At 52.6% G+C, this 12635-nt stretch overlaps 1 protein-coding gene across 1 annotated transcript in view; it reads left to right on the top strand.

Annotated features, from left to right (window-relative positions):
- Nucleotides 1-12635, top strand: part of PLEKHM2 (pleckstrin homology and RUN domain containing M2) — a 38418-nt gene that overhangs the window by 16449 nt on the left and 9334 nt on the right. The window contains exons 2-8 of the mRNA XM_038531903.1: nt 6626-6732; nt 7071-7180; nt 7681-7780; nt 8272-8359; nt 9000-9186; nt 9782-9877; nt 10448-10507. Of these exons, the coding sequence (XP_038387831.1) occupies nt 9030-9186; nt 9782-9877; nt 10448-10507 (313 nt within the window). The 5' untranslated portion in view covers nt 6626-6732; nt 7071-7180; nt 7681-7780; nt 8272-8359; nt 9000-9029. The remainder of the gene's footprint in view (nt 1-6625; nt 6733-7070; nt 7181-7680; nt 7781-8271; nt 8360-8999; nt 9187-9781; nt 9878-10447; nt 10508-12635) is intronic.

Genomic DNA, 12635 nt, shown 5'->3' with positions numbered 1-12635 from the left:
AGTTTTACAAGAGCAAGAACTTCTGTATAAGATTAGTACCTGATATACACACAGTAATTGTTCAGTAAATATTTCTTGAAATAACAAATATTGAACCTCCCCTCCGACCACTGCTGAACTGAGGTTTGGGCAAGAGACACCTCTCAACTCAACCTGTCACAGGTTAGGTATGCACTCCTTGCTGCCTCTACTCAAAGCTTCAAAGCTCTAGACCAAAAGTCAGCAAACTTTTTTTTGTAGAGGGCCAGATAATATTTTAGGTTCCGTGGGCCATACAGTTTCTCTTTCATTTACCCACTGCTGCTATCATAGTATAAAAGGAACTGAAGGGGAGGCCAGGCTGGCTCAGTTGGAAGAGTGTGTGACTCTTGATCTCTCAGATACATGAGTTCAAGCCCTACGTTGGATGTAGAGACTACTTAAAACAAACAAACAAACAAACAAACAAACAAAAAACACACAAAAACAAAAAAGATAGCTGTAGATAATACAAAAACACTTGGACATAGCTGCATTCCAATAAAACTCTATTTACAAAAATAGGAGGCTGACCCCCCCCGGCCATGGTTTGCTGGCCCCTGCTCTGAAATTGTCCACCTTTTCCCCAAATCCACATAGAAAGAAATACCCAAAACTACTTGGCAATCTGATCAGCAGGATGAATTTCTTCCCAGAGTGGGAAAATCTGGAGCAACTGCGGCTTGTGTTACCCAAACAGTATACTTCCTCACTACTGGGAAGATGCCAGTGTGGGGCAAAAGGATGGTGAGAGTAAGAGGCAAGCTTTCTTCTTTAAAAAAAAAAGCTGCACTGGCATTTTTCCTTGTCCATCTTCCAAGAAGAGGTGCTGCAGGAGACACTGAGCTCATTTCTACCCCATGATGGAAAAAGTTTAGTTCTGTGGCTTGAAAAAGAGGGACTGCACTTCCCTTTCTTGGGTTCTCCTACAGCACGTTAGATAGAGCATAACATTTCATATACATTATTCATTCAAAGATCTTGAGCCCAGATGGAAAGACCTGGATTAAGAGTTTGGCTCTGCCACTTACTAGCTCTGTGACCTACTTTATGTAGTTGCTGTGGTGATTAAATTAAACAGTGTTTGTAAAATGTGTCCTTGTCACTTAGATAAAGACAGTGTAAATATTATCTGAACCTTATAGCAGCCCGTAGGGAGGATACCATTACTAAACCCATTTCAGAGATGCAGACGCTGAGGTTAGAGAAGTGAAATGGTGAAGTCCCTCGTCCAATGGCACACAGTGAGTGAGCAGCAGAGCCCACATTCAAATCTAAGTTGTCTGACTCCAGAATGCCTACTCTTATCCACCCTGCGACTTCCTGGTACCTGTAATAAGCACTCAATAAAGGATGGTGCTAAACCTAGCTGGCGCTAGCTCCAGCAGCAGGTGTCGGATGTAACTGAAGAGTCACTGGGAATACAGGTTGGTAACTGTGCTTCCAGGCTGAGTGATGTTCATTATCCTCATTCCCTAAATTCTGTTGCCCCAGAGCCCTTGTCTATGTGATGTGTGCTTCCCCCCCACTACCCAGGCCTTTCAGAGCCTGCTGACCTCACTGGCATGGTGAGTGGCTACTGGCTGTGGCCTCTCCTCGGTGAAAGGAGAGGCTGTTTACATTGGAGAGTTGCTGACCCAGCTCTCCAAGTATGAGCTCAAGCTGTGGACACGACTCCTAAGGTTCTCCTGTCATTGGTTCATAGGCATTCCCTTTCTTCTTCCTCTTCCTCTCAAGAACCATTCTGGGCTGCAGCCTTGATACCAGAACACCTTGTCCCTTGAGATCATGGAAAATCTTAAGTTGCTGTAAAAAGAGCGGTTAAAGAGTAGGCTTTGGAAACTCCCTGTTAGCAAACCAGTGATCAGTATGGTAGTTCTTGAGAGCAGAGCCCTACGTTGTGTCTTATTTGCACCTACTGTTAGGGTTAACCAAGTGCTGTATTTTGGTTTGACTAAGAACACGGGTTTGGGGAGTCTGGGTGGCTCAGTCAGTTGAGCGTCAGATTCTTGGTTTCAGCTCAGTCATGATCTCAGGGTCGTGAGGTAGAGCCCCATGTCAGACTTCATGGGGAATCTGCTTGAGATTCTTTCTCCTTCTGCCCCTCCCTCCACTCATGCTCACTCTCTATTTAAAATAAATCTTTAAAAAAAAAAGGATATGGGTTTAATATTCTTTTTTTTTAATTTTTATTTATTTATGATAGTCACACAGGGAGAGAGAGAGAGAGGCAGAGACATAAGGCAGAGGGAGAAGCAGGCTCCATGCACCGGGAGCCTGATGTGGGATTCGATCCCGGGTCTCCAGGATAGCGCCCTGGGCCAAAGGCAGGCGCCAAACTGCTGCGCCACCCAGGGATCCCTGGGTTTAATATTCTTAAGAAGGTTGGCTAATATTTATTGAGTGCTTGCTGCTTATATGGTAAGCCTTTTGCATGCTTTATATCCTTCCATCCCCCAAACTAGCACCATCTGATAGAACTTCCCCAAGGACAGAAATAGTCTATATCTGCACTGTCCAGTTCAGTAGCCACTCACCACCTGGGGCTATTGAACATTTAAAATGTGGGTAGTGCCACCAAAGAACTGAATTGTTAATTGTGTCTAATTTTAATTAATTTAAATGTAACTAGTCGGGGCACCTGGGTGGCTCAGTGGTTGAGCATCTGCCTTCGGCCCAGGTCGTGATCTTGGGGTCCTGGGATCAAGTCCTGCATCAGGCTTCTCCCTCTGCCCATGTCTCTGCCTCTCTCTGTGTCTCTCATGAATAAATAAATTAAATCTTTTTAAAAAATAAAATAAATGTAATTAGTTCTATGAAGCTAGTGGCTGCTATACTGGACAGCTCAAGTCTCTCCCATTTTACAAATGAGAAAAAAATGAAAGTTGAGACAGTTGAGCAGTTTGGCAAAGGTACTCCACTCCATAGTAGCAGAGCCAAGGTTTGGACCCTTGCTTCCTGCCCACAGCCCCCACTCTTCACCACCATGTTACATACTCTTTCTGTTGTAGTTTCTGCAGAAATGGTTTCCTGGTTGGCAGACTGTTCCCTAAATCATAATATATGTGTGTGTATGCAATCCACCTTGCAGGCAATGTGTGAGACCTACCTAAGAAAGCTGTGAAATTTGCCAAACAATAGAAAAGAAGACCTGCATAAATGTTCCTGTGTGAGAAGACCTAGCCTGGCAATGATACCATTTTTCCTCCCAAATAATCTCTGGACTCAGTATGATTCTTTTCCAAATCCAAAAAGGGACTGTATTGAAATTTGATTCTAAAAGATTGTGCTAGAATAGTCAAAACAATTTTGAAAAAGAATAGTTGTGAGATGGGGTGGACTTGTTCTGCTCGTATCAAAATGAGGAATAAAAGTGAAAATAATAAAAAAATCAGAGACTGGCACAGGAACAGGCAATGGGCTGGTTAAAATAATCTAGACAGGTGGCATGTGAAATCACAAGTCAGTATGGGACCCTTAATAAATGTGGAAATGGATTACCTATCCATAAAGTAATAAGGCTCAATCCTTACCTCATGCCACATATAAAGTAGGGATCTAAATGTAAAAAAAGAAACCAAAAAAGTCCGAAAGCTATAGAAGAATAGAAGTACTTTTATAATATTAGACTGGGGGAAATTGGAAACTGTGAAGGGAAAGGTTGACAGATTTGACTCCATAAAACGTAGAAGTTTCTCAATAGGATAAAAAAAAAAAACCCACCATAAGCAAAATTTAAAGGTCAGTTGACACTGGGTAAAAATAACAATTCAAAGCAACATACAGGGTTGAATCCTCCATCAACAAAGAGCTACAACAGACCATCGAGAAAAAGGCAAGCAGATGGAAGATGGAGCAGATTGAAGAGGGAGTTCACAGGAAAAGAAATAGAAATGGTAGGAATGGCTGATAAGAATGTTCAGCTGCACTAGTGATGAGAGAAATCCAATTTAGATCAGGTCCTGGGGCGCCTGACTGGCTCCATCAGAGGAGCACGCGACTCTTGATCCCGGGGTTGTAAGTTCTCAGCCCCACATTAGGCATAGAGAGTACTTAAAATAAAATCTTAAAAAAAAAAAAAAAAAAAAAAAAAAACAAACAATTAGGTACTGTTTTCCACCAGTTGGACTGTCAGGAATTCGACTAATTATATCCAGGGTTAGCTGGCACGGTGAGAGTGCAAATCGATCCAGCGTTTTAAAAGGCCTGCAGGTTCTCTCACCGTGCAAAGTACTCACACGGGGATCCACGGATGCTCGCCGATCGTGGGGCATCGAGGAGGGGAGACAGCAGCCATTAGCTAAGGCGTCCTATTTTAGCACGCAGCGCGGCTCTGAAAAAATGTGGTCGCTCTGTCTGTAATGATACGGAAATAGACGCTTCATACACTGTTAAGAAAAAGCACATTTGGGAACAATGAGTATAGCATGACCTGGTTTCACTTTTTAAAAAATTGTTTTTAAGTCTGCCTGTGCAGGAAACGGGTTGGGAGGACACACAAGCCGTTGGCCAGGGAGGGGGGCCAGGAGGTCTTTGTACTTTATTTATTTTTTAAAAAAGGTTTTATTTATTTATTCATGAGAGACACAGATTGAGAGAGAGAGAGAGAGAGAGAGAGAGAGGCAGAGACACAGGCAGAGGGAGAAGCAGGCTCCATGCAGGGAGCCCGACATGGGACTCGATCCCGGGTCTCCAGGATCAGGCCCTGGACTGAAGGCGGCGCTAAACCGCTGAGCCACCCGGGCTGCCCATCTTTGTACTTTATACACACTTCCAGGTTGCTTGAATTTTTATGGCGAGCAAATGTTGTTTTCGGAATAATTGTTTTAAAGACCTCTTGACCCAAGAAAGGAGTCTGAGTTCCAGCTCTGGCTCCCTCACTGAGCTGACACTCCTAGAAAAGAACTTAACCTCCACCGGTTTTAGCCACCTTCTCTGTTGAAACAAAAACAACATTTAAAAAAAGCTTTTCCACGTCTCTTGAGTGTTCTAGTAAGCGTGGCTACTTTTATAATCAAGAAAATGAGTAAATGCCCGGTTTGCTCTCTTAATAACGGAGCCCACCAGATCTCAAAAGATCCCACCAGCTCTAAGCCTCCCTGATGTCAGATCTGCTCGGGTTTGGGGGCAAAAAGAAGAAGAAAGAAAGGGTGGACACCGGAATGGTGGTTCTCAGCACTCAAGTGAGCAAGACCGTGTGGGGCCGTGGCTGGGAGGGTGGGATGGTTTGCATAAGCTCATTGCTTTCTTTCCGTTCTGGGAACCTTCCTCCCCAGCCTGCTTCACCCGCCTCTCGGGAGGGAGGGCAACCCCGCGGGACTGGGGCCTGTCCCCGGCCAGCAGGGCTGCTGGGCTTACCCTGGGCCACAGGGAAAAGAGGCTATTTTTGTTGTGGGGCTGAACGGTTGGCCTCTGGCCAGGAGGCGGGCTTGTTGGCCTGGTTGCTGTAGCTTGCTGCTGCCGTCTCTACCACCGCACCCAGACAGCCCTCGAGAACACGATTGTCCCGTGCCAAGAGCTTAAACCTGAGATGCGTGTTCTTCTTGGGTGTCCGTCCCACGTCTGGCCGCTAGAAGGGCAACGGCAGACCAGCATTTGGCTAAAACGAACTTGGAAAGACCTGTGTCCTACGGCTTTACTTGAAAAGGACCCCTGCTTTCTTAGCCCTAACTAACCCCACAGAGCTGCCCTCACCTTCGTTGGCCTTTGCTCAGTGCTGCCGTTCATCTCACCTCCTGTCCTCGACCTTTTATCCAGCCAGCCAGGAAACAAGCATCCTTCTGGGTGTAGACCCTGACATGAGCCTGGCACACACCTCGACCCGTGTCCAGCCTCGTCTGTTTCCACGGGCAAATCCCAGGGTCCCGCGTCAGCCTCCAGAGCAGGTGCCCTGGTCTGCCGGCCCTTCGTTTGTGCAGAGGAGCAGCTCCGAGCAGGGCTGTGTGGGGTGCAGCTCCGGGAGCAGGGGGCATTTATACAGACAATACCACATGTGGGCCCCGGGGAGGTGTGGCGCCGCGGCCCTGGCTCGAAGCCTGGGACCACCAGGGACCTACATTCAGACCGAGGATCCTGGATCCCTCCCAGCATCAAGCTGTCATTGCGCAGGGCACTAACTGGGTGCCTCTTGGGGACTGGGCTCTGAGGATACTGCCCTCTGGAGCCTGTAGGGGTCAGTGGCTGGTGCGAGCGGGTCGAGGTGCGCTTCTCTGTTGGTCACCATGGATATCATTTAACTGGTTTTCTTTCTTTTATTTTTGTTTTAATATTTTATTTTTTTAAAGATTATTTATTTATTCATGAGAGACACAGAGAGAGAGAGAGAGAGAGAGAGGCAGAGGGAAGAGCAGGCTCCGTGCAGGGAGCCTGCCATGGGACTCAATCCCAGGACTCCAGGATCACGACCTGGACTGAAGGCGGCGCTGAGCCACTGGGGCTGCCCTAATATTTTATTTTTAAGTAATGTCTACACCCAGCGTGGGGCTCGAACCTCCAACCCCGAGATCAAGCGTCGCACGCTCCACCCACTGCTTGTCTTAGCTATGTCTGCCTCAGCCCTCCTCTTCATCTCTCTGTCTCATTTTGGGCGGATTTCTTCTCCTTTCAGTTGCAGAGCTACTTCGCCGCCTGTGAAGACGAGACCCCCGCCATCCGGAACCACGACAAGGTCCTGCAACGTCTGTGCGAGCACTTGGACCACGCCCTGCTGTACGGGTGAGCTGGAGGGAAGTCCCGCGCAGGGTCCGCCTCTCCTCCCGCCTCCCGTGGGCCCAAGGAGATCGCCTCGCTAGGTGGCCGCAGGCGGTCTGTGGTTGCCGGGTCAGCGGGTCAGCGTCTCTGAGCAGGCGGGAGCGGCCGGACAAGCCGTAGCAGCAGATGAGCCACGGCGGGAAGGCGGGAAGGTGGGAAGGCGCAGTGGTTGCCCGTGGGCCCCGCCGGGAGCCCCTCGCTTCAGCCTGGAGCTCGGCACCCACATGAAGGGGGCCGGGCCGGCTGCAGCTTCCCAGGGTGGCCTCCCTTGGGTCACGGCAGCTCCTGTCCTACTTCCTCAGCCTGCAAGACCTCTCCTCTGGCTACTGGGTGCTTGTGGTGCATTTCACCCGGAGAGAGGCCATCAAACAGATCGAGGTGCTGCAGCACGTGGCCACCAACCTGGGGCGCAGTGAGTAGCACCAGCACGATGCTGCGGGCAGCGGGGGCTCCGGGGGCCTGGGGGTCAGCCCCGGCGAGGCTGAGGGCCAGGGGCGGGCAGCTGCTGGTGCCCTGCACGTAACAATTAAGGGGGTGGGTGGAAGGAGAGTGAGGTGCTAAGGAGAACCAGAGCCCGATCCCAGAACGGGGAGCCTGGCCCCTCTCCCTGAGCGAGGATCAGTGTTAGCCGGCAGGATCGGTGCACGCAGGATCGGTGCACAGTCCTTAGGCTTCTCGACCCACCTGGAGTTTGTACCCTGCGCTCCCGGTCAGAGTTCACTGGCCTGCCACCAGCGAGGGTCTGACTAGGGAACACAGATTTCAGGGGTGACGGCACTCCCAACAAGAGAGGAGGCTGTCCGAGTGCTTGAGCCCCTCGGCTACCCTTGCTGCGCTTCCTGCCCTCGCTTGGCCGAAAGAGCCAGCCCCCGACAGAACTTCCCTCTGGTCACTCCTGCCCTTCATTTGCAGGCAGGGCCTGGCTGTACCTGGCGCTCAACGAGAACTCCCTGGAAAGCTACCTGCGGCTGTTTCAGGAGAACCTGGGTCTGCTGCATAAATACTACGTCAAGTGAGTGTCTGGAACAGTTTGTCTCACGCAGCCCCGGAGCTCCCGTTGAACCTCATCCCAAAGCCTCTTGTCACTTGCACACATCACGGTGTGCCATGCCGAGAACCCGTCAGAGATGGCCGAAGAGCCCTCAGCACCTTGCCTCTCATGGCTCTGCCAGGAGTACGGCGTTCCAAACGCTCCGCCCCCGCCCAGCCCTCAGACCTTACTAGAATGCTCAGCCTTTGCTCGGCTGCTGCCAGAACAAAGCATTTATGTCATCTGCTAAGAGCCAGATGAACCCTATGCAGGCCCCGGATCTGAAGACCATGCCGACAGAGCTGTGGGGCTCCAACCCCAGGAGGAGGTGCTCCAACGGAGTGGGTGAAGGCTGCCCCAAGCTGGGTGCCCTCCAGGCAGTGGGGATGTCACATGTCAAATTTCAACACAGCCGGCTCGCCCGCGAGGTTGGGGCCAAGCTGGTAACCATCATCCCTCCTCGTGTCTCACAGGAATGCCCTGGTCTGCAGCCACGATCACCTGACTCTCTTCCTGACCTTGGTGTCTGGGCTGGAGTTCATTCGATTCGACCTGGATCTGGTGAGACTCCCGGGCTCTTGCTGCCTCTAGGGGCAGACGTGCTGTTTTACTTCCCTGGTCCCTCTCAGGGAGCCTGTGGGTGTGACTGAGCCTGAGCAATGCCCCAGCCCCGTTTGTTCAGGGTCAGAACAGTGGAACTGAATGGAAGGGGTTGATTCTCTCTCGGCTTCTCTAAGCCAGAATCCTAGTTCAGGTGACTCCCTCCTGCCTCTCTTCCAGACTTGGAGAAGAGATACACTGCCTGGAAAATTTAGCGTTAATGTACCCTCCTTGTTGTTTAGGATATGAGTGTTGTTTTTGTGGGTTTTTTTTTTTAATGATTTTATTTATTTATTCCTGAGAGACACAGAGAGAGAGGCAGAGACACTTGCAGACGGGGAAGCAGGGTCCCTACAGGGACCCCATGTGGGACTTGCTCCCAGGACCCCAGGGTCACGCCCTGAGCCAGAGGCAGATGCTCAACCATTGGGCCACCCAGGCATCCCTTGCATTACTCCTTTTAGCGACTTATTTCGGAATGTAGCGCCGTAAGCCCCCTGATTTCCCAGAGGAGAGCAAGCATGGGAGGTAGGACGGCGGCAGGCCTGCCCAGGCACCGAGGCCTCCGCAGCCAAGCCTGCTCCCTGCGCTCTCCTCTCAGGACGCTCCATACTTAGACTTGGCCCCCTACATGCCCGACTACTACAAACCCCAGTACCTGCTGGACTTCGAAGACCGCCTCCCCAGCTCGGTGCAGGGCTCGGACAGCCTGTCCCTCAACTCCTTCAACTCCGTCACCTCCACCAACCTGGAGTGGGATGACAGCGCCATCGCCCCATCCAGTGAGGGTAAGCGCCTCGGGCAGAAGGCAGCCACGCTCTGCTGTGGCACTGGTGCTGGAGCCACTTACACTTGGCTGGGTGACGGGTCTCTGGGGGAGACTGGAAGTTCAACAGGGCCGAGCATTTCCCAGGCCTTCATTCGTTTCCTCAGCATCTCCGTGGTCGGTGGAACACTGGTTCTGGGGACGAAAGGCCAAGATGAGACCGTGTGAATCCAGGCTAGGGCCGCAGGCCTGGGGCCGGGGAGAGGGCGCAGGGGTGGGCCGTGTTCTAAGTGAGGAAGGATTGACTGTGTGCCCGGAAGCTCCCTGCCGTTGCAGGGGTGAGTGCTGCCTGCCTGGGGCGGTTAGACTCTGGTCCTAGGCAGAAAGAGGCTGAGCAGCCCCTGCAGGGAGGAGAGAGCCAGATGGGTCCGGGATGTAGCGGAGATTTGCCCCTGTCTCCTGAGCCCACCTGATTTCTGAGGCCCTCCACCTGCTAGGGTGTTAGCGCCAACGGCATCCACTGCATCAAAGTCGGAAAAAGTTGTCAAGTCTGTAGGTCATCTTGTCGTCTTGATCCAATGACTGATTGGAGCAGCCTGGTTTCTTTCAAACCTTAGACTTCTGCGTTCATTTGAAAAACTGGCGGTTTCTCCACCTTCACCCCCACGTGGGAAACGAGAGCTCTTCATTTACTGCACCTGCCTCACCTCCAGGGAAGGAGACCCCAAGCACGAGTTCAGCCCTCAGGGCTCCCTGGAAGTGCTTTGGCCTTGCGACCTTGGCCTTCTTTCTTCATGAAAGCTTGTGCAATGGGCCCAAGGCCCATGAGGCCGGTTACTTCCAGCCTTGTTAGCAAGGCTTGCATTGCTCCTTGTACGAGCAGAGGGCAGTGGCTCAGTCTCCTCGGATTGGGCTCATGGGCCGCCTCCCAGAAGGCAGGGGCTGGGCCCTGAAGGGGTAGTCGGGCCGTCCACAGTGGAGGTGTCCCCCTGACCCCACCTCACCCCCGATGCTGGGTTCAGAGGGAAGGAAGGCAGGGGATGGGAGCCCACGCTCTTCTCAGCCAGAACCAGGTCCTGGGGCTGGCAAGGATTGTCCCCAGGGTCTTCCCAACAACCCAGCTGAGAAGCAACGTGAGCTCCCTGAAGCCATTAGAGAAAATGCAGAAAGTTTACCTTTTTCCTCTCTCGTTTTCTCCCCATGCCTCCCGCCCCACCACCCCCACCCTCCCTGTCCCTCCACTACCGGTTTCTAATCTTCAGTTTTGTCCCTCGTTTTTATAGATTATGATTTTGGAGATGTGTTTCCAGCAGTGCCGTCTGTACCCAGCACAGACTGGGAAGGTGGGCCAGAGTCCGCTGTTACCCTCTTTTCCTGTTTTGCTGCGTTTCCGTGCCAAGCTTGCTGCATGATTCGAAATCAGCTCGTTGTTTATAATAATGTCAATGATCCTAATAAAGCCAAGTTTGGTGTTCACATAGATGGAATTCTGCAGTAGGAGAACTTGACCCCAATTCTAGGCAAACCCTTCTGGTGCAGGGCTCCTGCCTTTACGCGGTGGCCTCGTGGCGTCACCAGGGGATTGCGTTGCACGGCCCCAGAGATCACCCTCCCCCTTTCTGATGCCCGTGGAAGCACCTGGTACGTGTAGGGAATTGCCAGCTCCTGGGGCGCCAGTGGCCTGACCGGCGGTGAGCAGAGACTTGTTCTGGAAAGCGTGGGTTGAACCTGCGGATCATAAGCTCCTTTAGGTCAGATGTGCTTCTGGGTCAGAAGCCTCAAGAAGTGGAGGCAGAGGGCTCGACACCCCCCCCCCCACTCCGGTGTGGGTGGCTTCCTCCCCGGTGGTGTTGAGAGACTGAGGATCCCGATGGGCGAGATTGCCCAGGCACAGCCGAAACTTCCTACAGGGAGATTCTCTTAGAGGTTTTAAGGCAGATTAAAATCCAGGCTGTGGGCCTCCCACCTGTCCACTAGGCGGCAGCAGTGCTCGGGCGACCGCCTGCCCAGGGCTCCCCGGCTGGGCTTCTGGAAACCAGGCGGCTCTACCGCACGTTCCCATGATTACTGAAGGCACAGGGCTCGTTTCTGAGGGGTTAATGCTTCCTCCTTAGATCTGAGGCCAGAACCCCCACCCCCCGGGAGGCAGAGCCTGCTGCCCTGTGGGCTGCTGCTGCCCAGGGCCAGCCCCGGGGGGGAGCGGATGCTGGCTGCTGACTGCTCCCGGGGCAGGAGGGGCAGGAGGCGTAGGTGCCTCTTTCCACTGCTCCAGAGCTGGCCCCTTGTTACCAGCACCGTGATCTCTGAGTAACGGATGACAGATGATCTTTTTCCGAGGAATGTATGAAATAGCTTAGTTTGTAGGGAAATAAGATATGGCCTTGGGGAAAATTAATTATATCATCTGGCCAAGAGAGTAGCACTGGAGAGTGCCACGGGTTAGTTAAGATGAAATCCAGAATTCCATCGTAACATCGTTTATCGTCTCAACCTCTCTTCTTGCAGTGCACATGCTGGGCATTGGTTTCTCCCCCTCTGATTCTAACCACTAACCCCCTCCTGACCCAGCTCCTTGCCGCCCTTTGCAGTCACCTGACAAGCAGGGCCCGACCTTCCTCCGCAGCCCTCCAGAGCTCCCGGTGGCCTGAGAACTAACAATCTGGGTTGCACTGCTTGCTCAGGCTGGGCCGGGCGGGGCTCCAGGGCGGGGTGAGCTTTGTCCCCACCATGGTCTCCTGCTTTCCTGAGTCCCCAGGTCTGCTCCGGCAGCTCACCTGGGGGGGCTTTGTCTTCTCCTTCCACCTGGAGGAAAGCAGGATTTGGGGGCAGCTCCAAACTCTGGGCCCAGGGGCAGGGGTGGGGGCGGCCTTCTGTGGTCCTTGGCTTGTTTACAGAGCTGGTGGGTAACCCAGCCCTGACACCCACCGTCCTGTGGCCTGCTCACTCACTGGGCGGGACTCCTCCCACAAGCAACTGCAGACCCCTAGGGGCTGGGACGACAATGTAGGGCCTCACGGGAACCGGGACAACAATGTAGGGCCTCACAGGACCCAGGACGACAATGTAGGGCCTCACTGGACTCGGGACAACAATGTAGGGCGTCACGGGACCCGGGATGACAATGTAGGGCCTCACGGGACCCGGGATGACAATGTAGGGCCTCACGGGACCCGGGACGACAATGTAGGGCCTCACGGGACCCGGGACAGCAATGTAGGGCCTCACGGGACCCAGGGCAACAATGTAGGGCCTCACGGGACCCGGGACAGCAATGTAGGACCTCATAGGACCTCACAGGACCCGGGACAACAATGTAGGGCCTCACAGGACCCTTTTTTGAGACCTAAGGGCAAGGTTTTCCCCATGTGAGCACTGAGGCTGGGGGGGCCCAGGGTATCTGCAGGAAGTCTCGTATGTCACTCGTGATTTTCTGGCTGGGCTGGCAATGGCTTCTGGCCCCCACCTTTGTCC

This window comes from Canis lupus, chromosome 2 (genome assembly GCF_011100685.1).
Source record: "Canis lupus familiaris isolate Mischka breed German Shepherd chromosome 2, alternate assembly UU_Cfam_GSD_1.0, whole genome shotgun sequence".
In the NCBI taxonomy this organism is placed as follows: Eukaryota; Metazoa; Chordata; class Mammalia; order Carnivora; family Canidae; genus Canis; species Canis lupus.
This window is presented reverse-complemented; position numbering and strand designations above follow the sequence as displayed.